At 44.9% G+C, this 25,623-nt stretch overlaps 1 protein-coding gene across 2 annotated transcripts in view; it reads right to left on the bottom strand.

Annotated features, from left to right (window-relative positions):
* URI1 (URI1 prefoldin like chaperone) overlaps nt 1-13,605 on the bottom strand; it is a 59,704-nt gene extending 46,099 nt beyond the window's left edge. Inside the window, exon 1 of one of the 2 annotated variants that reach the window (XM_032764172.2) lies at nt 13,280-13,605. In XM_032764172.2, coding sequence (XP_032620063.1) covers nt 13,280-13,351 — 72 coding nt within the window. In that variant the 5' untranslated portion in view covers nt 13,352-13,605. The remainder of the gene's footprint in view (nt 1-13,279) is intronic. The other variant, XM_032764170.2, reaches the window with a different exon arrangement.
* Nucleotides 13,606-25,623: the final 12,018 nt, after the last annotated feature.

Below are 25,623 nucleotides of genomic sequence, written 5' to 3'. Positions count from 1 at the left end.
ATGCTAACACAAAAGTGGCTAAAATTACATAGATTACATTTTTAGAATCATGTTCACTTTCTAAGCATCCTGCAGTCCCAATGCTAGCACAACGCAGCTTGCAGGCTATTGAGACAAGAGGATACAAAGAATGCCCATGTTCCACAGCAGAAGATGCTGTTGCTGTCCTAAAGGGGAAAATTCCCCTTTCCAGCAGTCACATTAAACCCATTTCCCACATTCTCCAGCCAACCAATCATTATTTTCTCTTTTCTCCTCTCATGCATCTTCCATCTGAGGACGTCTACATCCTTTATGAACATTGACTCACAACTCCCTTACTGAAGAGGTGCTATCCTTATTTTACTGGGGTATTGAGTGACTTAACTGAAATTACACATCAGTCAGTCGCAGAGCCAGGAATACAAGCCAGATCTCCTGACTCACAGTCATGAGATATAATCACTAAATACAACACGCCCTCACAATATGCTTCTTAGGAATTAAGATGGGGTTGAATGGACAGTAGGACAGAACAGAAAATTGCAAAAAATTCTGATACTGTAACATGGGAATAGGTTCTTATCTGTGCATGTATGTCATGTCACACCAGCTCCCCATTCCTGTATGTGCTTCCTTGAACTCAAAAGATCTAATCCAGTCTCTGACACTGAATGCTTCTGTTTGGCCTTGGGTAAATCATCTCTCAGTCTAAGGGTTTGTCTACACTGCACAGTTGTCGCCAAAACTTTTGTCTTTCACAGGTACTTTAAAAAGCCCCCCCCATGAAAGACAAAAGTTTTGCCGACACAAGCAGCAGTGTGAACGCGTCTTTGTCAGCAGGAGCATTCTCCTGCCAACAAAGCTTATGCCGTTCGCGAGGCTGGAAGCACCGACAAAAGTGCCAACAAAATACCACAAAAGAACATTCACACATGCTGACTTTTAGCAACAAGGCTGTGTCGACATAGCCTTGTCGCTAAATGCTGGGTGGTGTAGACAAGCCCTAAATTTCTTCATCTGTAAAATGGGGATAAGTAGCACTAACTTACCGACCTCACAGGAGTGCTATGCTGATTAATTAGCTAATGCCTGAGAAGCACTTTGAAGATGTAAAGCACTGTATAAGTGCTAAGTAGCATTATTAACCACTTGAAAAGTAATCTGAATATGATCAGATATGTAAGCAATTTGTGTACATGCTGTAATAAAATAATTTGTGACAGTTTAATCTTGAATTAGTCTCACTTTAAACATTTTCTTTCAATCACATTACTTAAGGAAAACTGAGAGTATAGAATACTTTTTGTGAAAGTGAAGGGAAGTAATGAGGTGTTAAAGTAATAGTCTAATAAATCTAAACCCAATGTTTTTACCTTTAGGAATCTGGCCTTGCTGTCTCGGATTTTGCAAAGAACTCTGCCTTGACCTTGGTTCTGTGGTTCAGGCCCTCCCACGAGCAGATTACCATAATCAAACTGTATAATGTTCTTTGCGATACAGCTCAATGTTTATTAAGGTCCTGGATAAAATCAAACTCCTTTTTGACTCCTGACCTAATCAGGATGATGCTAAATTTTCAGAGTTTAATTGTTTAACTTTATGTATGTGAATACTGACTTCAATGGGACTACTAATGTGAATTAAGTTATCCACATGCGTGACTGTTTCCAGGATTGAGACTCATTGTGCCAGGTAGCCCATATGTGATATTCTTTGCCACACAACATAGCAAAAAGACATGGTGAAACTTAATTTACTGATGAAGTTGTAACTAATTTAGAATATGACTTTAAATTTATACAATAATAAAATAGCTAGACAGCCAAATATTTAAGTAATTTCTTGGTAAAATCAGGATGTAACAAGCCACATGCAACACAAACATGTAAAATGAAATTTCACGTCTTCCTTAGGAAACCACAAGTTTCAGTCTAAAACATAGCAAGCACTGATGGAGAAAGATATAATTAAGATTTGCAAAATGGTTTCCCCTTGAGTCCCGTTTTAATGTTTACCTTTTCAAAAATATTTCCATTTTTGACATTTCCAAAAACTAAATGACACAAAATGAAATGAAATTATTAAAGCTCTTCAGTCAGTTGGTAGATATTTTGATTTAATGAAAAGCCAAAAAGCGTTGCTGAAATTTAATGTTCGTTGCTTAAATCAAGTTATTGATTAAATATTACATTTCAAAATTATTAATATAGTCTCCGTCCAAAGGTGATTTTTCTTGGCTGGGAGGAGAAATGAGATGGGGTGTAGCAGAGGAGGGATAATTGGAGGAAATTATGATTTTGGAAAGCATAAAAAAACTCTAATAATAATTCTTAGTTAAGTCCACAGCAAAAAATGTGAAAAACTAAACCTTTACATGTCAACTGTTCTGAAAGGGTACAGGTTTTGTTAAATCTGAGAAAATGAATTCAAAATTAATAATTACTGGAGGTATGAATCACTTCAGTAACTTCTAAGGTTTTAGCAGAACCCAAAGAAGTCCTCCTTCTTCATGACTTTATCTAGGGAGCAGGAGAAATCACAGACTGTCTGCTCAGTCTAACAGGTAAAAGCAGCTGCCATTCTTTTGCTGGGCCAATTAACATGAGTGAAAACGTAACTACATTTTTTAAAACTTCAAAAAACTTCAACAGTACTTAGCACAAGTGTAAATAAGGGGGCAAAAATCATGAATCTCACAATTCTATTCTCACTCCGTGAGGCTGCAGAGGTTTCTGCTAGGGAATCCATTTGTAACATTGAGGCTTTACGTTAAGACAAGATGTACTGAGGGATGATGACTAAGGCTACAATTATTTCACGGAAGTCATGGAATCCAATACTTCCAGAGACCTCTGTGACATTTTCTGCCCCGGGGCTGGAGCTGTCAGCAGGCAGCCCCGCAGCTCTCAGGAGCTACCAGCCTCTAAAGGCAGGTCCCCCAGAGCTCCCAGTCCATGTGGGTGGCAGGGCTCCCTGCAGTGGCCCAGCTGCAGCAAGCAGCAAGGGGACCCCAGATCCCCCAGCCACTTTGGGTGCTGGATTCTCCTCCGACCCCAATTTGTCAGGGATATTTTTAGTAAAAATCATAGACAGGTCACGGGCTTCAGTGAATTTCTGTTTATTGCCTGTAACCTTTCCGTGATTTTTACTAAAAATATCCGTGACAAAATCTGAGCCTTAATGATGACACAGGTAGAGGGTTATGAAAGGCAAGAAGAACATGAGAATAAGGGCTACAGAATTAAGATTATGCAGTTGCTGAAGAAGATGATGCCCATGTCTCTCATGGAGGTAAAGGTTTTGTTATTTGTTTCACTGTAATTCTGAGGGAACATTAGGATTTATATCATAAAAGAAATGAATGTGTAAATATCTAAGACATCCTGCACAAACTCTGTATACCAATGGAATAGGAAAGTGCTCCATGGAGGAGGCCTGGGGGTCTTCCATGGAGATAAAGGGCTCAAAGCGTCATCTGTCTGAGTGGCTGTTATGTGAGGAAAGGAGAGGCTGGGCTCACTAGTGTGTTGGATGGACTGCTTTTAAGAAAAACACTAAACGGATTACCACCAACTACTAGCAGAGAAAAGAGTGGTATAATCTCTCTCCATCTGTGGCATAACATTCAGGAAGTACTGAGTGCACATCTACCAAGTCCTGTGAGTCCCTACTCTATGAACAGTCATCCAGATTTTCAGGGAGGGGAAATAATAGATACTGAGTCAATGGGGTCTTCAAAATCACATAAGTAAGAAATTCCACGTAACCTGAACAAATGTAACCTCTTCTACACATTAAAATAACACTTGCTGCATTAATTAAAAGGTGTGATAGATACTGTAACTCAGCAGAAACAGAAATTACTCAAAGATCAGATGTTACTGTAGTGGGCTGTGAAATTGATAAGATTTTGATGCAGGGCTCTGGTCACTCCATCTGGTGACATACTCTGAAAGTGACTACACAGTAGTGACATTCCGAGTTTTGTGAAAGCAACCACACGTTAATCAATCTACAGTGGTGAAATGGTGCATTGTAATATATAGGCAGAGTACTTAAAGACTCTGTCCACACCAGGATAAAGTTAAACTGTTCACAAAACAGTTTAATTAGCAGAGTTATACAATTTAACCTGTATTAAATTAACTTGTTTTCACAAGTCTCTTATAGCATCCACGCTAGCCTTCTGGAAACCAGTTCAGATGTGCAACACAACACACAAAATGATGGGATACATAGCTTTTTCCTTCTAACAGACATAGCTTTGGGCTGAAATATGTGAAAGATTCCTTCCTCCATACTATATTTTGTTATAAAAATTGTTTACATGTTCACTTTCTCAAATAAGAGTGATTATTCTTCAACCTTTTTAAGCATCTGCTAGAATCAGGGTTAATATCTGATGCTATAAAATCAGCAGACATTTAATTCATATTAACAACGGGATAAGTTCCTTTGGAATGTAGGCAAATCTCACGGCTCCATATAGTTATCAATTCTTGATCAAAACAAGGAAAGACAGGTGACCAGTTAATGCCAGAAGATCAAGCAGGCTTTATACCTGATAGCTTCAGCCAACTACTGAATGTGCCCTTTTCTTTATGAACAGCATTTGAGAAAGCAAGGATATAATCAGGAAACACAGAAAAGCATCTGACAGGGTGGGACTCTGCCTAAATAGAGATTCTGAAGTGGAGAGTTGCAGCGCTGGTGGTGGCTTTACAGCGCTGCAACTAACACACCGTCCACGCTTGCAAGGCACATCCAGCGCTGTATCTCCCTCGGTACAGCACTGGCTGTACTCTACCTCTGCCTGGGGAATAACAACTGCAGCACTGGTGACGCAGCGCTGCTCTGCCAGTGTGGCCACCAAAAGCGCTGTTATTGGCCTCCAGAGGTATTCGGAAGTATCCCAGAATGCCTGTTCAGCCACTCTGCTCATCAGTTCGAACTCTACTGCCCTGGTCTCAGGTGACCCGCCCTTTAAATGCCCCGGGAATTTTAAAAATCCCCTTCCTGTTTGCTCAGCCAGGTGTGGAGTGCAATCAGTGAATCCTCGGTAACTATTGCCTCACACACCAAAACGGCCCCAGCTTGTGAGGCAATGGCGATGTGGGACCTTCATCGTGTTTGGGGGGGGAAGCTGTGCTGTCCCAGCTGTGCTCCAGACAGGATTACGTTTTATCTATGGGCGTATCAGGAGGTATGAGGGAAGAGGGGCCATGACGGGATGCGCTGCAGTGAGGGTTAAGTGAAGGAGCTGCAGGTGCCCTTTGGAAAGCCCGGTGGGCAACTGCCTGCTCTGGTGCTGTCCCCACACCTTGCCATTCTTACAAAAGCTGACACAATACTCTGGGGTGATCCCACCACCATCGAGACCGACCGATGGAACACTTTCAGAGCGGTTGGGCGCGAGCAAGAGGTGAGGAGAGTGGAGAGAGGGAAATCAAGCAGTGAGGTACTGGGGCAGGGGGGGAGAACCCGAGGTCCAGAGCATATGCAGCCAGGAAGCTCTTCTACAGGAGGAAGGTGAGCTTGTCACAGCGCCTGGTACTTGGTGAAGCAAGAAGACGGTTCCGTACGCGCTTTGTATTTCAGGTTGAAATGTTTTGGGGAGGTAAGAGAGAGTTAGGCTGCATGCAATGCATGGTAATGTTGAAATAGCCCATATGTGCTACTTCTCACGTATCATCGTATCGCTCAAACTAATCTCTCAAATCACCCAGGCTGTGCGCAATGCGCGTTGCGCAAGTGTTTATTGGGAGAGCCACGATTAGGTCCTTAATCCAGTCAGTGCAACGTGCATGCACACTGGTGCACGAAGGGTCGAGAGCGCAATGCTGCCCACAGCAGTGTCTAGGCCAGGCAAATCGATTGCTGTAGAAGACCCTGTCCGCTCTTGCAGGGACTCCACTCAGCGCGGATTTTTCAGAGATTCAACTCCTGTGGAAATGTTGGAGACTGTTCAGTGTAGCTGCCCCTGCAGCTGTATTGCTTTCCTCCACAACAGCAGGAAACCCCAGTACAAGCCAGAAGCATCTCCCTTCCCAATGCCGCTAGCAGTGGATTCTTGCCCGGATCAACTCGTTGAACATGTTGGGAGACCTGCAGCTGTAGTGCGCCCCTGCGAGCTGTTTGCTTCTCCCCTGAACGTGCATCCAAACACGCTAGTACACCAGAAGCAATAACAGTTCTCCTACCCATTTCGGAGTCCTGTGCTCTCTTTGACATTGAGGAAAAACTTGGCTATTGTAGAGAGACTGGTAGATCCTTTTGCTTCTGGAGTTGGCAATACGATTCGAGAAACAAGCTGTTCTGTAACTGTCCCTTTTTGCCTTTGGCTACAAGCAACCGTGACTTTCGGATGCCTGTTTATTTCAACAGCGCAAAATTCCAAACCTTCAGAAGAAGCCGCAAAAAACAAGACGACCTGCTGCAGCATTATTATGAGCCTCTAACAGCGGAGAATCCAAACTCCAAAAACTGCAGACTGGGGAAAATCGAAAAGAGGAGCTGCAGAGGAAACGCGCAGTGCAGGATAGAAAGCACAAGCAGCTGTATAAGCAATTCTGCGCGGCAATGACTCTTATCCAGGCGCTGTACTGACATTCAGTCTGAGCATACTTGCTGCCACCTCACCTGCCAAAAGCTCTTCACTTGTGCCCATTCAGCCTCGCAAAACCCCCTTCCCAGCCATCAGTTTCTTCACACACACCAGCTGCCATCCACCACTCTGTTCGTTCCACCACCAACCCTTGAGAACTACGATCCTTATCCTTGCACTCATCCTTCCCATGGCAGTACAGGCATTTGAATTGCAGCAGTATCATGCACAGCACTCCAGACATGACAAATTCAAATGTGATGACATTCCCACCGCACCCTCTGGCCCTTTTAGGTCTCAAAGTTTTGTGTCTTGTCATAAAGTTACTTTTCTTATTCAAGTAAATGAATTCTTGGCTTGGGAAAACAGTCTCTTTATTTTGCAGAATAGTAGAATACCTAGCCAGGAAAAGGAAAGCCTGCCAATCAGTTAGGAGAATAGGAGATTCGCTACAATTTGTAACCACTGCATTCCTCATCCTGTGCAGACCTTTAACCTACTTTTGGTTTTCAGCCTCAAATCTTCTCCTCCTCAAGGCTCCCTAATCTCGCCCTGACTGTGCCTGGCTCTTAGTCGCCTGCTCTCTGGCTGTGTAATTCAGTCCCAGACTTGAACCTCAAGACCATGCATGACTGAATGTTTCACCGTCTCCTCACAATAATTATGGAGGTACAGACACAGTATTCACGCTAGGATGCTGCTTTCTCCCCAGTTGAGCTTCCCATACAAGATCCCAGGCCTCCTCTTAAACGGCGCAAAAGCCACACCAAGCCTTTCGCCCTGCTCAGCCTGTAGTTGACTAGTCCTTGCTCCTGTCAAGGCTTCCTGTATTATGTTTCATGAGCAAGAATTAATGTGGTGGGGAGTAAGCGGAGACGTCTCCAAGATCATCATGGCATTTCAGCCCCTACGTGATACATTCCTGTCCTGGAAAGTGCCTGCTGCAGCTTCTGAAGCCAGTGTTCCGAAAGGATTGCATGCATATGCCCTTTCCAGAGGCCAGCCTGTGTTAATGTCAATGAAACGCTCACGGTGATCACAAGCACCTGGAGAACACAGAGAAATATCCTTTCCAATAACGTACTCGGATGCTAGGTGGGTGGTGCCAGAATAGAATATGCGTCCATCTATCGCCCCTCCACAGTTAGGAACCATTTGTGCAAAGCCATCCACAATGTCCTGCACGTTCCCCAGAGTCGCGAATGCGATTAATGGCCCGCAAATTGATCAAAACATCCATTGTCGACTTTCCACTTCAAACTGGTTCCGACCAATCAGTAGCTTCTGGAGTTGCCAGCTTCCAGATTGCAATAGCATCCGCTTCTCCACGGCAGTTGGCAGCTTCAATCTCTGTCCTTGCGCTCAGGTTGCGGCGAGCTCAGCAACAATCCCATGAAAGTGGTCTCATCGAAAGTTCTGCAACTGCTCGTCATCCCAGATTTCCATGATGATTGATCCCGCCACTCAGTTGTGTTTCCCCGAACCCAAAAGCCGGCATTCCACGGTGCTGGCATTTCGTGAATGCCAGCAGCAATTTCGTGTCGTACGCGTCAGGGCGGACCCTTCATGTCGATCTCATCACTTTGGATCAAAAGAATAGCTCAAATGCCAAATGTGACGTCGGCGGCTACACTCATCAGCATGTACTCCAGCAGTTCAGGCTCCATTTCCACACAATCACGCTGCACACAAACCGTCTGAGAGGAAGTCCGTAATTGAGCGCAAATGTGGACGGAAAAAAACGGGGATTACTGGGATGTGAAGCTGACTTGTATCACTGGGTGGCGTCTAGGACAGGAAGCGAATGACCGACCCCCTTCCCACACACCCACGGCCAGCCAAAATGGATGCAGAGTGCTTCTGGGGGTAGTGGCCCAAATGCACCAACTCCAACAGCACTGCAAATGCTGAAATGGGCCACACTGCAGCATGGTAGCTGGCAGTGTGGCCAACTGCAGTTGCTTTTCGCTCACACAGCTGTACGAAGACAGCTGTAACTCCCAGCGCTGCACACCTGCAAGTGTAGCCAAGGCCTTAGTTACATAACTGAAGTTGATGCAACTTCAGTCGACTTATAGCATGTCTACACTATGCTTTGTTGACGAGAGACACTCTCCCGCTGACTTACCTTCCGCCTCACAGGGAGGTGGAGTACAGACATCAATGGGAGAATGTTTTGCCATTGACATAACTTCACCAGACCAACAGCAGGGCTGATTTAGCTGGAAGTACAGACAAGCCCACAATTAAAAGGCATTAAGATTCTGATCAGTTACACTGTTATTCTTCAGAACTGTGGGAACAGCTCTGAAACCATAAAAATCTTATCAGTTTTGTCCTCCAGATGCTGCTTGAAAAAGACTTGAACAGAGCAGCAGAGACAGGTTCTGGAGTTATTCATACAGGTAGAGGACAAAACAAAAGCAGTGGTTGCAGCTAAGAGGCTGGGACACAAGCTATGTACACCATTTCAACTGTTTTCCTCAACTGTTGAAAAACTGTACATGCGGACAAAACCTTGCGCATACCATTTGGAGTTAAAGATAACATCACCCTACATCAATTAAATTCATAAGAGAGTAATCTGTCAGGGACATGTGACATACACTGACCAGTAAGTTACAATAACAGGTGCCCTAAAACCTCATGATACTTAGATGTCATGGTAAATTGCAGAAGAGTCACTTTCCCTTCCTACTCTTCCTAAATCAGGAAGAAAAAACAAACGTGAATCAGTGAAACATGAAAATCTTAAAAATCTATTTCTACTAAAACCACCACACTTCCAGACCTCAATGGAGTTTGTTAGATTACCCAAGATTGCATTTGCAGTCAACATGTCCCTCCTGGGTCTAACTGGTTCTGTAAACATCTCCCATTTTGTAACAAATAACTTGTTCAATACTTCAACACTTTAACTGTCTGCAAAACTGAGACAAACAGTCCAGAACATTCATCTACCTCTTACCTGTTAGTAACCCATGATCTATTAGTCACTGAGAATCACATTTACGTATAAACTATTAAATTTAAATTCAGGCTCTAAGGCAGGGGGTCTCAAACTTCATTGCACCACAACTCCCTTCTGACAACAAAAATTACTAAATGACTCGGGGGGGGGGGGGGGGGGAGGACACGGACACACAATGACCAAGCCCACCCAAACCCCACTATCCCAGACGGGGAGGCCAAAGCTGAAGCCCGAGCCTCACCGCCCAGGGCTTCAGCCCCAGGTAGGGGACCTGTAACCTGAGCCCCACCATCCAGAGCTGATGGGTGGACTTTGACTCTGGGCAGTGGGGCTTGGGCTTTGGCCCTCGGCCCCAGTAAGTCTAAGCCAGCCCTGGCGACCCCATTAAAATGGGCTTGCAACCCACTCCGGGGTCCAAACTCACCGGTTGAGAACCACTACTCTAGAGCATGAGATTCTGCCTCTTTAAATATCTGTATTGTACTTCCTACACTTACAAGCAGTAGGCTTAACATAGTATTTCCAGCTAACAGGTACTGTACTTTCACACAATCAGTGATATATGTGCTATATTTTTGTACACTAACACTCAAAACTTTAAGCAGACATGATGCTTTCAGTGATAGTCTTTATCATGAAAATTACTAGATATTCTCCTATAATTTATCCCCAAGATACACATTCTAAGACATGTTTTTCTACCAAGTACCTTTAGTAGGTATCCTGAAAATTGCTTTTAATGGGTTGGCCTGATTATCACTACAAACTAACAAGATGAAAACCATTCAACAGGCAAATGGCTATTCTAACCAAGAATTAAAATCATTCTCCAACAGAGTTTCTAAACTGGGATGTTACAGCCCCAAGCAGTTGTCATGAACTTCCTGCTCTTTCTACATTGATAAATAGGAGAGAGGTCCTAGGTAGATGAAAGGGGACTCCTGTTATTGAGAAGACTGAGAATTACTCACTACACTTTAAAAGTCAAAACTCATGCCTAAATCAGTAAAAGAATGCAACACATATCCACTTTAGCAGAGCACAATGCATGCTAAAAATTAATCCTGATTCAAATAAAAATATTTCTATGTCAGTAGGTAATTAATAGTGTATTTCATTATTCCAAAGAATAAAGGGAAAAAGGACACAATATGGTATAAGCTTCAGTATAGTGGGACTAAAGCTAAATAATTTCTTTTTACTCAACCAAGGTTCAGTCCTAAAAGGGGCATATCTGGATAAACAGTAGGAGGGTGTGCACTTGTGTAAATCTAAGTATATCAGAATGGGAGTCAAAGCTGGGTGAAAATAAAAATATATCAATTATATATTTTTTTAAAGTGAGAAATTTTCAAGTTATTTCACAAATATTATTTGACCACTTCTTTTGAGAATATATACAGAAAATGTCGTAGGGTATTAGAACACAGGCTGTGAAAGATATTTATATGATGATTACCGGATTAACAAAGGCACTGTGCAAAATTTTATAGCAATAATATCTAATTTCAGGATTGCCTCCAAGTGGAGTTTGCTCAAATTTATGAAAACTATGAATATCTGAGAAGGAGAGTGATGGTAGAAATGAAATGGTCTCCTTAACCTTAAAATGTAATATTTTCATAATCAAAAACATTATTGTAATGCAATTACACACAACTTCCAATTCTCTATTCCAGAGTGGCAGAGTCCGGTATCTCTTCATCCTGACACTCCACTGTAACTAAGATATTCAGCTCCTCAGGATCATTTCATAATGAAGCTGAAGGGTTCAAATATTTTTAGCCAATGTGCAGAAATTATGTAAAGTTTCCTTACGATAAAATATAATTTTGGTACAGCAGCATAACTGAGGCTTAATTAATGGCCTCTTGGGTATCTTTTCCACTGCAGCAGATCTGTTTGAGAACAATTTTGAACTTGCTTACTGAAGGGCCTTGCCTTGAACTGGGAATAATTCTACATGCTCCTGACAGACATGCACTTACACTCCATGACCAATTGACACTAAAGCACCACAGAAGCATAATTCTCCATCACAGTCAACTAGCCAGGAAAGTAACTGGACTGTGGAGAAGGGAAACAGTTTACTATCATCCGATGTTCTTATAAAAAGAGACCATTCAGAGTATCCCACCAGATTATCCTAATTTTCATCCATGTTAACAACCCATCAATTTAGGTAGATCTTTTGGTAATTATGTGGGCCTTTTCCTCCAAAGACAGACATCTTGTTTATACATAGTATTCCAGAAGATGCTCATGGTCTGTATCATGTATGCATTACTTAGGCTCCTTACCCGCAGTTAAAGTGAAGTTGGTGGAAGCACCATACAGTAAAGGAACTACTAAGAGTTTTCTTTTATACCTCAGGGAGCTACTTTTAAGATGCATACACAATTTTTAACCTTATGAAGAGACCAAGAGGACAACTGAAAAGGTATGCAGTTTATTGGCATGAAATACTCATGCTGGTGGTGTGCTAAATATGGCTCTGATCATGCAATTAATTTCATATAGGTAGATGCCTGTACCCATGCCATGCTAATTGCAGGATAGGGGCCTCTCAGCCCAAAAATCACATCAATCACCTAGTAAGTGGATATGACTAATCTTAAGATCTCCAGTTTTGCACTAAACCCATATACAGTATGGAGTAAGAGAAGGCATTCAGTATTCCAAGGAACGAAACTTTTTTTAGCTTGGCTATTTTAAAAACAACTCTAAAGTAATCAATCTTTAAAAGAAGGTTCATGACTGATTAGTCCCTAATGCCCTACCTAGGCAAGTTGGTTCACATGGACAGAGACCCTATGGCCCACGTGAAGCTCCACTGACTTCAGTGGGGCTCTGTGTGGCCCAACTTGCAGACCTAAAAGCATAATCACCTTTCCTATTAAAAAAAGATTAAGCATCTGAGAGAATAATAATTTGAAAAATTGGTACTATTATGCATGTACATTTACACCCTGACATAAAACCTTAAGGATGTTTGTTACACATTAAGCAAGTATTTACAGATTGCAATGACCCCTAGGGAGCCCCACATGGTGTATCAGTAAACATATGGGTATCTTCCAACTTTTCTAAAAGGTATGCTTTGAATTTAAAAGAAAGGATGGTATTTAGTAACATAGCTGCGACACAGGGCCAGAAGCCAGGACACTAAGCTTTAGGGCTGACAGATCATCTTTAACTTGGTCTACGGGGTTACACCACTTTCGGCAGAGCTAGCACATTGACATTGTTTTTCTCAGCTCCACTCCATAAGCTGGGACAGGGTCCGTTTCTGAAGCAGAGCTGTGTTAAAGCACCCACAGGCCTCTCCCCTGGGGCCAGAACCGGCTTTGGGGCTCACCCTTTTTACCCCCAGCCCTGGTGTTGCTAGGGGGCCGATGACGTCCGTGGCACTACTGGGGGCAGGGGCGCGCCCATGCTCCAGCCCTGCGCTGCCTGGGGCCGGGCTCCGGCCTGAGGCGACTCCAGACGCTCAGCGGGCAGCTGAGCCCGGCCGCGTGGGCGGCCTCCCCCCAGCTCCGAGGTGCCAGACGCGCCGGGGCGAGGCACTCCCCGCAGGCGCGAACAACCGTTACAGGCCCGATGACCTGGGCCTCCCCGGGCCCCTGCCCCGCTTTCCCCCAGCCGGACCCAGGGCTCCGGGCACCCTTCCGTGCCTCGCTGCGGAGCGGCCCAGGCCCCCGGCGCTGCTGCTCGGCCTTTACCTTTCCCTGCTCCTGCCGCAGGCGGCCCACCTGGGCGGCGCTGAGCGGCGAGGCTGTGCCGGGGGCCTGCATGGCGCGGGCCGGGGCCAGGGCCGGGCCGCTCTCCTCAGCAGGGCGAATGAGTCCTATAGAAATGTTTGTGCAGCGTGAAGCGCCGGCTCCGGAGCCGCATCCACGCGGGGACCGCCGCCGCCTGGGCCCGGGGAGCCGCTGCAGGGGGAAGCATCTCACACTCGCATTCTGGGCCGCGCCGCCGCCGCCGCCTGCACCCGGGACCAGCTGCGCCGAGGGGCCGCGGAGCACGAGCAGCCGAAGCCCAGCCGCTGCCGCGCCGCCTCCTCCCGCTGCCTGCTGCACTCTGGGTAGCCAGCCACAGCGCCCGCCGCAGGCTCCGCGCCGAGCGAGCTGGCGGAAAGGCGGATGCTGCCCACCCCCTGCGCTTTGCTGGAGCACCGAACACGATCCCAGCTCCCAGAGCCCCTGGACCCCATCGCCATGGGCCCGCACAGCCCCTGCCCCCTGGACCCCATCGCCATGGGCCCGCACAGCCCCTGCCCCCGGATCCCATCGCCATGGGACCACACAGCCTCTGGGATTCCCAGCACATGGGCCCACACAGCCCTGTTGCCCCATGGGCATCCCAGCGCTATGGGGCCACACAGGCCCCTGCTCCTGGGGACCCCATCGCCATGTTCGGCCCGCACCAGCCCCTGCCCCCTGGACCCATCGCCATGGGGCCCGCACAGCCCCTGCCCCCTGGACCCCATCGCCATGGGCCCGCACAGCCCCTGCCCCCCGGACCCCATCGACCATGGGGCCCGCACAGGCCCCTGCCTCCTGGGACCCCAGCGCTATTGGGCCCACACAGCCCCGTGCCCCCTGCGACCCCATACGCCATGGGCCCGCACAGGCCACTGCCCCCGGGAACCCCATCGCCATGGGCCCCGCACAGCCCCCTGCCCCCTGGACCCCATCGCCCATGGGGCCCGCACAGCCCCTGCCCCCGGACCCCATCGCCATGGCGACCACACAGACCCCTGGCCCCGGACCCCCATCGCGCATGGGACCACACACAGCCTCTGGATCCCATTCACATGGGGCCCACACAGCCCCTGCCTCCTGGATCCCATCGCCATGGGACCACAACAGCCCCTGCCCGCCGGGACCCCAGCGCCATGGGCCCGGCACAAGCCCATGCCTTCCATGGACCCCATCGCTATGGGCCCACACAAGGCCCTGCCCCCTGGGACCAATCGCGCAGGGGCCCGCCACAGCCCGCTGCCCCCTGGGGCCCCATCGCCCATGGGCCCGCACCAGCCCCTTGCCCCCTGAGACCCCATCGCCATGGGCCCGCACAGCCCCTGCCCCCGGACCCATCGCCATGGGGACCACACAGGCCCCTGCCCCGCGACCCCATCGCCATGGAGACCACACAGCCATCTGGATCCCCATTCACATGGGCCCACACAGCCCCTGCCTCCTGGAGTGCCATCGCCTGATGGGACCACACAGCCCCATATGCCCCCATGGATCCCATCGCTATGGGGCCACACAGCCCTGCCTCCTGGACCCCATCGCCATGGCGACCACGCAGCCCCTGCCTCCTGGATCCCATGCGCTTCATGGATGCCACACACGCCCCTGCCCCCTGGATCAGCATCGCCGATGGCCCACACAGCCCCTTGCCTCCTGGACCCCATCGCTATGGGCCTACACAGCCCCTGCCCCCTTGGATCCCATCGCCATGGTGACATTGCCAGCCCCTTGCCCCTGACCCCTAATCACCAAGGGCCCACAACAGCCCCATGCCTCCTGGAACCCATCGGCAATGGGGCCACACTGAGCCCCTGCTTCCTGGACCCCATCGCCATGGGCCACACAGCCCGATGCCCCCTGAGACCCATCGCCATGGGACCACACAGCCCCTTCCCTGGACCCATTCCACTTTAATGGCCCCACAGCCCCCTGCCCCTGGACCCATCGCCATGGGCACAAACCAACAGAGACCACCTGCCCAGGCCAGCCCATCGCAATTGGGCCCACACAGCCCCTGCCTCCTGGACCCCATCGCTATGGGCCCCCACAGCCCCTGCCCCCTGGACCCCATCGCCATGGGCCCGCACAGCCCCTGCCCCCAGACCCCATCGCCATGGGCCCACACAGCCCCTGCCCCCTGGATCCCATCGCCATGGGACCACGCAGCCCCTGCCCCTGGACCCCATCGCCAAGGGCCCACACAGCCCCTGCCTCCTGGACCCCATCGCAATGGGGCCACACAGCCCCTGGACCCCATCGCCATGGGCCCACACAGCTCCTGCCCCTGGACCCCATCGCCATGGGACCACACAGCCCCTGCCCCTGGACCCCATCGCCATGGGACCACACAGCCCCTACCCCCTGGACCCCATCGCCATGGGCCCACACGGCCCCTGCCCCCTGGACCTCAGCTCCCAAAGCACCCAGCCTCTGGATCCCATAGCCATGGGCCCACACAGCCCCTGCCCCCTGGATCCCAGCTCCCAAAGCACCTAGCCCCTGGATCCCATCACCATGGACCCACACAGCCCCTGCCTCCTGGACCCCATCGCATGGGACCACACAGCCCCTATCCCCTGGACCCTAGCTCCTAAAGGACCCAGTCTCTGGACCCCATCACCATGAGACCACACAGCCTCTGTCCCCTGGACCCCAGCTCCTGGAGGACCCAGTCCCTGGACCCCATCGCCATAGGACCACAGTGCCTGCCCCCTGGATCCCAGCTCCCAAAACACCCAGCCCCTGGATCCCATCACCATGGGACCACACAGCACCCACTCCCTCGATCCCAGCTGCTGGAGCACACAGCTTTGGATCCCATTGCCATGTGATCATACAGCCACTGGAATCCATAGCCATCAGATCACAAAGCATAGAGCCACTTGAACCAAGCTCCCAAAGCACAAAGACAATGGATCCCATAGTCACGGGCTCCCAAAGCTCAGAGCTACTGGATCTGACCTCCCAAATTAATTAGCCAATTAATCACATCGCCATCAGGTCACAACTCATATGGACCCTAGATCGTATAGCCATGGGACCACAAAGCATTGAGACACTAGATCCAATTGCCATTACAGCACAGAGCCACAATCCCATAGGTCTCAGATCACAAATTCCAGATCCACTGGATTCCATGGCCATCAAATCCCTCAGCACAGACTCACTTGCTTCCATAACCATCAGATCACAAAGCACAGACCAGTTGGATTCAATACTCAGATTCAAAATGCCTCACTGTATTTCAGGCCCATTAGATGTCAGAATACAGAACCATCAGAACCTACTGCCTCTGAGAGCCATCATATTCAAAGTCTCAGACCCCAAACACAGAATCACTAGATCCTATACCTGCAGCATCCCAAATTACAGATCCATTAGATACCAGAACATAGACCCAATAGGGTTTAAATCTTACAACCTGTAAGATTATAGATCACAAACCCACTTGATCCTACACTGACAACAGCCCAAATAATGACTGTTTGGGCTCCAGGCCTACTGGATTCTACATCAGAAACTTGCTTTGTGGATATAGACAAATGGGGGCTTGCAAGGGCTTTAACCCCTTTTCCCCAACAGACAAATTTAGGGATTTCATTAATAAATGAGACACTGACTTGGGAACAGCGATTCATTTATCTCACTTTGTTAAAAATGAATAACTTTAGTCCAGGAGCGGCGCCAGGGTTTTTGGGGCCCTCGGCGGGGGTCCTCCGCGCTTCCGGTCGTTGGTGGCAATTCTGCGGCGGAGGGGGTCCTTCCGCACTCCCGGTCTTTGGGGTACTTCGGCGGCAGGTCCCGGAGCGAGTGAAGGACCCGCCGCAGAATTGCCGATGATGACTCAGAGCGCAGAAGGACCCCCCGCCACCGAATTGCCACTGAGTGCGGCAAAATGCCGCCCTCCCAAATCCTGGTGCCCTAGGCAACCGTGTAGGTTGCCTAAATGGAAGCGCTGGCCCTGCTTGAGTCACAGTACAAAACTATTCACTGAAGCAATATTCAACAACTATTACTTTATTATTTTTTAGCCTGCCTGCCCCCGCCCCCCAAAAAAAGTTGTCTACACCACTACACTGGATTCATAATAGATGTTCTAGTAATCTAGTTTTGTTAATTTCAGATCCACAGTATCCTGGTATAGTGCAAATTGGAAAAAACCCTTATACTAACCATAGATTAATTAGATCCCAGATCAGAGACTCATTAGATCAGTTATTCTACATATTTTTCATTCTGCTGTTCACTTTTTAAGCAAAATATTGATTAATGGGCCCAATTCTTTCTAATGCTCAAATCTACACTTTGGTTCTTAAACATTGCATTGTATGGACCATCAGGAAGGGCTCTTGCAGATCACAGTTTGAGAAACACTACATTACATTATTCACTCCAGTCCCCTAAACAACCCCTACAGGTTTCTTTAGTTTCTTATCCCCCATCCTGCCCTCTCTTTCTCAATCTCTCTATATCATGCATAGACATATGCACATACAGCTTTTGCACTTAATTATTGTAAAAGACAAAACAGCGTGTATCTAAAGAGACTTGAGGGATTTTGATATAATAATACTATCTTCCATGTATATATTGTAATGTGTGTTTTATCGTATCTGTGCATAGTGCTTTACACCAGGTATATCATGCTCAACACCACCAACAAAACCAGAATTCCTACCCTAAAGAGTTCACAATTGCAAGGCAAAATCTTGGCCCCACTGAATTCAGTGGGAGTTTTGGCACTGACATGAATGGGGCCCAAATTTCAACCTCTGTGAATTTACAAAAAAAAAAAGAAGAAGAAGTGTGGCTATTATGGCCCAAAGCAGCACAACACATTTTACAAATCCACTGGGATCATTTAATCCACCACTGAAACAAAGTCACCTGTTGCTAATAGGATGGGGTGGCAGTTCAGCAGCCCACAATAGCACTACACAGCAGTTGAAGAATAATGTAACCATTTATCTGAAATGGAATTTGGCCAAAACACCGGGATTAACCCCCACCCTTATTTTTTTTGTAATCTCACATTCTGTGCTATACACGCTCCATAGCTTGAGGACTGAATAACATAGCTACATGCTCTTTCAGTTTTCATGCTTGGGATGGTCTTAAGTTAGACTATTAATGTATTTTAACATTATTAAAAATTCATTTTCCTTGCTATTTTATTTTTCTAACATGCATATTTTGTAGTGCATTCTGGAGCCAGCACAGCTCTTTTATTCATTTTTACATTGTTTAGCTTTTCCAGACATTCTGTAGTGTGTTTGTTCCATATTACGTATCCTACAGTGCTTCATTTGCCTTTTTTTAAAATTAGTGAATTATTTAGTAAGATTTTTAAATAGACATCCATAGTATATCAATAAGACTAAAAGCCACGGCTTCATTTGCAAGGATAAAATCATGAGGGTTATCCTATACCTTGCTCAGGGAACCAGTGAGTAAAAGGGCATGATCTTCATTATTTTACAAGCTGATGACAAAGTGCTTTCATCGCAATTTTTTTCCCCCTTAGGCTCAGTTGCTGACTCCCCTTTTGCTGTTTCTTTTTTGTAGTGGGCGTCAGCTGGCTCTAGCTTCTTGACCATCTTCTAATTCTGAACCACAGTCAAGCCAAGCATTAGCATCACTTCCATTTCTGCCCCTTTTCCCTTCCCAAAAGTCTTGCTGTTCCTCTCCTTTGGTTCCTCTCAGATGCTGTCACACAACAAGGAAGTTTGCAAAGAGCACCAGAGCTTCACAAAAAGGGAGCTAACTTTAGATATCCCACAAAGCAACAATTTTTAGGAATGTGTTCCATTACTATGTTTGGTTGGTAGGTTTGGTTTTCATTTTAGTTTGTTTACAGTGCGTTTTTATTGTGTTTTATTTAGATTGCTGAAGTGTCCAACACGTGCTGGGCCCTGGGTTCTTAACCTGGGGCTTGCAATCACCTTTTCTCTTTTTCTTTTTTTTTATGTGTAGATAAGAAGAGGGTCCAAACTTGTTTCTGTTGTTACATGAGGTACGGAAAAGATTGAGAACCAATGTAGTAGGAACATTCCAAACACAGAGGAAGACACAGTTCCTGCCCAAAGAACATACAATTTAAAAACAGATTATTCCCAAGAATATGTATCAACACTTTCCTGTTCTAGATATGCAGAATTTAAAATAATTATTCAGGAGGAAAACCTCAATTTTTATCCAGGAAGACCTCAATTTATTTTTTGGCCTCCAGTATTCCAAGTGCAATCAGATAATTGGAATTCTAAAAGGGTTGAGCTCACAGTATGGAAGGCCACTTGAAATTTAGGCTGGAACCTACATATATTTTGGCAGCTATGGATGGATTTCTTGGAGCCCCTTGAATGACCATGATGCTTACATACATATTCTTCAGAAAGTAGCTCACTAGCAAAAGGATCTGTCCTTTCTAGTTTTAAACACTTTATGTAAATCTTGTATCCTTTCTAAATGTTCATACTAAATAGCTTTCTTTTAATCTGCTTAGTACCTCTCTTGAACGTTATTATAAATATCCCAATTAAGTAATCAACATTCTCATCAGGGGCTCACTGATACACAACACAAAAAAAATATGGATATGGACAATTTTTAAATTCCTCAGAAAGATTCCTTTTTATTTCACAACTTAAGGCAAACCAGAGCATTACAATATTTCTAAAATATAACATTTCAATCTTTCTTCAGTCATAATAGAGAACAAAAGCAGCATGAAGTAAGCAGAGGAGCCACAGAATGGGAAATGTATGTCACCAAACACCATTTTACATCTGTTAAATACAGTGAAAAAGCATGCAAACAGCTCCATGTGTGCCAATTATGCAGACTTTTTACTAGTAGATGTGCCATTAATCCATTGTTTAGAGTCCTCAAAATGTATTGCATTGAATGGTTTTGACAACTGGGCCAATTAAAAGGGCATGTCACTTGTCAGAGTAGTAACTACATAGATTCTATTGTATTAACTAAAATGTGGGATGGTTTGCTGGACCCTTTTGCATTTTGCATTTCATATGCCAAAGAAAAATGTTTTAATAGTGACAAACAGATGGTATGCATCATTTGCCAAAGAGGAACAAGAAACATGTCTCTGGGCCAAATTCTGTGTGGATTTATAAGCTGTGCAAAACCACTGTCATCAGTGGGACTGCATGGGGTATAATATAAGCACTCTAATTGCAGAATCTCTGTTACTGATGACTTCGGTCAAGTCTTTTGGGGGTTGCCTTCACTGCATTGTTAGCGCAAGCAGTAATGCCCATCCACACACCAAAATGTCTAGCTCGAGTTAAGTGGTGATTTAAACTCAGTCTAGCTGGTCCATTTATGTCGTAGGTTGAAGTTTGAATGCTGCTGGTGCTAACACCAGTAATGCAGTTGGAATGTAGCAAGTTACAAACCCTCATCAACTGCTAAACCAATCCCTCTGTGCTACTAATCCAGTCATTGTGTAACTGGAGTGCTGTTCCACATCAAATTGAAATGAATATGTTTGAACATTGTGTTGCAAGATCCCAGACACAACAGCTTACATGCTCACAATGGCTTCTATCAAATTAAGCAAGAGATTTCTACGTGCCTCTCTTCACACAAATAGACCCCAATCTCACAAAGATTTATGTGTATGATCAATTTTACATGCTATGAGTAGTGCCAGTCGTACTCAGTGGGTAAAGTTAATATGGAATATAGAAGTCAGAATAATGCTGTTCCTTAGGTCCAACTCTGAATTCTGCAAAAGTGCCTCCTGTTCCATGTTTCTTTAAACATTACCACTCCACATATTCCATTTCTATCTAGGTAGTAGATTCATAGATTCATAGACTCTAGGACTGGAAGGGACCTCAAGAGGTCATCGAGTCCAGTCCCCTGCCCTCATGGCAAGACCAAATACTATCTAGACCATCCCTGACAGACATTTATCTAACCTACTCTTAAATATCTCCAGAGACGGAAATTCCACAACCTCCCTAGGCAATTTATTCCAGTGTTTAACTACCCTGAAAGTTAGGAACTTTTTCCTAATGTCCAACCTAAATCTCCCTTGCTGCAGTTTAAGCCCATTGCTTCTTGTTCTATCATTAGAAGCTAAGGTGAACAAGTTTTCTCCCTCCTCCTGATGACACCCTTTTAGATACCTGAAAACTGCTATCATGTCCCCTCTCAGTCTTCTCTTTTCCAAACTAAATATTGTGTTACTGACTGCAGTATCCTAGCTTTGCACTGATTTTAAGTGGAATGAAGAACCAGCACCTAAAGGGTTACAGCTGTCTCACAATTGAGATTGGTCATCAGACTCACTCTGACCCAGAATCTTAATCGTCTTCTGGTGTTAGCTCTTCTAATGAGGCCTCTTTTTGACCTCTTAAGGAGATTCTCTCGATGGTTTTACAACTTTAAAAAAAAATCTTCCTAGTTGTTGTTACATGCTAGAGGGGTCGGTGAACTGGTATACTGTGTAAAAATAACTGCCTTAGCTTTGCTAACAGTTGCAGGATTTCTCCCCAACCCTCTCAGTTTCATTTTGAAAAATATTGTTCTCTCTCCTTTCTGTCCTTCTGAGGATCCTAAGGGTCTCAAATGGCACAACTGGGATGTGAGATCAATCTTAAAGGGCCACCAACAAGTTTGTTAATTCTAAATATTTGGCCTACCTTGGGAGTGGCCACATAGTGAATGTTCCTACTCTTAGGATTCCAGGAATGTGCTTTCTCTATTCTACTTCCACCAGGACTACTTATGTGTGTGAAGTTACCCATGCATGCTTGAGTGTTTTCAGATTTATATCTCCTTCAACCTTTTCTTATGGTAGCTGTCAATATTTTTGTCATGTTTGTGGGATTACAGATAGAACAGTGGGACTACTCGGGAAGCGTCCATTGACCAGGAGTCTCTAGGCTATAAATGATCAAATGGTCATCATATAGAGGAAGAAAAGGGAACCGAAGCATCAACACATAATGCTGTCATTGGCATGTTCAGTGCTGCCCTTTAAAGCCCCTTGTGCTCCTTCTGTCCCACATCTCTGTCACTAAAGGAAGATATGAGACTTCAGAGCCAACACCAACATGCTGATTCTCTTTCAGTTTAAACACTGTAATTACTGTTGAAATGTTCAGTTATAGAAGGTGACAAGATATTTGCTCAGTGTTACCTTATCTATCTGTCCCATGTCTGTTACCATGATATCTAAGCACCATCAAAATGGTCAATCCTTCGAATCAGTCCTTTAGTACAAACAATTATTAAGGTAAATCCGTTTTTATTTGTTTCTCTCAAGCAGGGGAAACAATGGGCCTGATTTTCACTTAAACCACGGCTCCTTTTCACAGCTCTGGCAATGTAAAGGTGCCTTAAAGTGGATGTAAGTGTAATTTGTGGCCCATTTGCACCCACCAGAATGGTGTAAAGGAGTTTGAATCTGACTGAGAGTCAGGCTCGCAGTCAGGCTATGGAAGAAAACAGAGAAATTAAAAACTCCATTTTTTGACCAGCTATTTAAAAAGAATTGGATAGACTACATGCTTTTCTAGGGAAAGGCACCTCTAAGATTTCTATATTCTTTTCCAACAAGTATCTACAGAAGAATATCTGAAAGCGAAGCTAGCCCACTGTTAATGTGTATTATATTTTAATCTTATTATATGTTTCCTAAAACATTAATATAATTTATTTTTATGGCACTGGTAAGTGATAATGCTCTAGTAACCTCACAAAAATCATAGTTGCCTATATCTTAGTTCTTACACTATGTATGCTGTCCTGGTTGGTTTAGGATATGAAATTTGGATGGTTTATTTGCATGCTTTGTAGGTTCTTCCGCCACCTTTGATTTGTGTCACCTGGAAATTCCAGATTTTCTGCATGTAGTCACACTCAAGAGGAAAGCCTGATTCAAAAAAGATTAGTTTCACTTTGCATTTTTCTTATCTTTTCTCTGTAAAGGAGGAGAACTTTCTGACCATGTCAGTAGATTAGCAAAGATAGTCCAGATTGCTGAATATTTTAAGGGCCTGAATCTCCTCTCACTTCTTCCAACTTTAATGCTGGTGTAACTTCATTGACTTCAGTGATGATTCATACCTGTATAAGTGAGAGAAGAATCAGACCCCAATGCTTTTACTAGGGATAATACTATGTCTGTGCTCCTTTTTTAGCACCTGACATATATGGTGCCAAATTCATCACTCTCATATGTTTCCATTCAAGTCAAGAAAGTTACATCAGGGATGAATTTGGCCCACACTTACTGTATTCATTTGCTCAGGTAATTATGAAGATGCCTGTGATAGTGTTAATGGTGAAATTATACAGATACATGGCACTAGTTTTTTAAGAGTCCTCTAAAACTTCTCTTGCAATTTTACAAATGAACTTTTTAACATTAGCACACACAAGCTGCTTGTGTGCACACAGCCTAAGTAGACATCTAACCATCTAATTTAATCTAAACATAAAGGCAGTTTCCATGTACAAATCAAAGTACTTATGGATGTAAAAAGTGTGTGAAAAACTGCATTTTGAATTTGACAAGCCCAATTGAGGCCCTTTGGGAGTTTGACCCATTAGGTATATGGGATCATGTGGTTAGGGTGTCATATTTAGTAACCTCTGTTGCTTCAGTGAAGTTGAAGTGTTCAGATCTCTGATGATAGACTCATAGCCAGAAAGGGCTCTGAGTTGAGGGTGGAATTGTTGGGTGCTCTGTTACTTGGTAAATGTTTCTGCTAATTACTGACCAAGTGTAGGTTATGCTTTGTGTTATTTTTGCTATACCTGAGCCAGGCTGACACTGTTAGGCTTGTACAAAGCTCCCCCTTTGTTTTTCACTTTAAATGCTCCTTCGCTTAACGGCCATTAAGGAGGTGAGCCTGCTAATTTGTATTTCACACGCTCTTGTTTCAAAATTATAAAAGTGATGTGTTTTCCATAAGTAGTACCATTCTTTTCATACATTATGATGATCCAGTCCTCTGAATCACCTTAATCTACCATAGCCATAAAATGCCACTCTAATCTCTTACCTGAGTTTCTGGAGCTGATATTTCCCTCGTGTTTAATTCACTAGGGTTGGTGTGCTTTTAGCCCTTCAATATTAATTTCAAAAACTCTTCCTATCCTTTTACTTGCAAATTTTCCATCTCTTCAGACAATTAAGTGAATCTATTGTATGCACATTTATCATTTCACTTTACTAATACATTAATCTGAAAACTGTATGTTTTTCCTGCTAAAATTATGCATATTTCCCTACTATCTACCACTTCTTTTAGTTCATTCACCTTTTCTTGTTTCTTGCCATCTATTCTGCTCTAACATACTATACTCTGTTGCCCAAAGCATTGTCTATTTACTGACTCCCTAGCAGTTTTGTTTAATTCTTCTCAGTCAAATTCCAAACACTATGGAGTGTTACATTAATCTTTATTAAAAGCAAAAACTGTGGTAAGGCTATGGGGAAAAAAAAAACCCTGAGAGAAGCCAGAAAATGTGTCCTTAATTTGTGCTATTGCAGAAACAATGAAAATGTTAGGGCTCAATCCTGCAAACCTTTACTCAGACAAGTAATCCTGTTTAGATGAAGAGTCCTATTGACTGATATCAATGGAATGATTAAGGACTTCTCATGCAAGTAAAGATTGCAAGATTGGGCTGTAGGTAAGATCATCTCCTGGGGAACTAGCTGACTTAGGAAAGTTGGAGCAAGATGCACTTTCAGTCACTTGTTCAAATCTGGTCGGTCAATAAAGACAGATCATCTGAGTCCTAATCAGTGGCATATGTAAAAGGGGTTGAGTGGTCTCAGTATCATTCTTGTTGATGAAGACTCCATCTCAGGTAAACCAGTATCACAGCTGACACTTAGAATGAATGTCTCCAGTCCCAATAATGTAAATCTAGAAACTTTCACTGATATTAAATTCACCTGAACTTTTTAAAAAGAAAAATCAAATCCACAAACAGAATATCATAACTTTATATTTCGTGGGTGTGGTGGCTCTGTGTTAAACCTTATCATTAATTAAACATAAAATTGAATTTTATAAAAGCAAATATTTTTCATGGAATGTTATAAAACATGCATAATTCAGCAAAGATGACTCAAGGCATTTAGCTAGGCTTCCATTGGACCCAAGAGATAAGAATGGCTCCAAAGATTCCATCTGTGTCATAAACAGATGGTTAAGGGTTAATGTCTCTTTTACCTGTAAAGGATTAAGAAGCTCAGTGAATCTGGCTGACACCTGACCAGAGGGCCAATGGGGGGACAAAATACTTTCAAATCTTGGTGG

This window comes from Chelonoidis abingdonii, chromosome 19, assembly GCF_003597395.2.
Source record: "Chelonoidis abingdonii isolate Lonesome George chromosome 19, CheloAbing_2.0, whole genome shotgun sequence".
In the NCBI taxonomy this organism is placed as follows: domain Eukaryota; kingdom Metazoa; phylum Chordata; order Testudines; family Testudinidae; genus Chelonoidis; species Chelonoidis abingdonii.
This window is presented reverse-complemented; position numbering and strand designations above follow the sequence as displayed.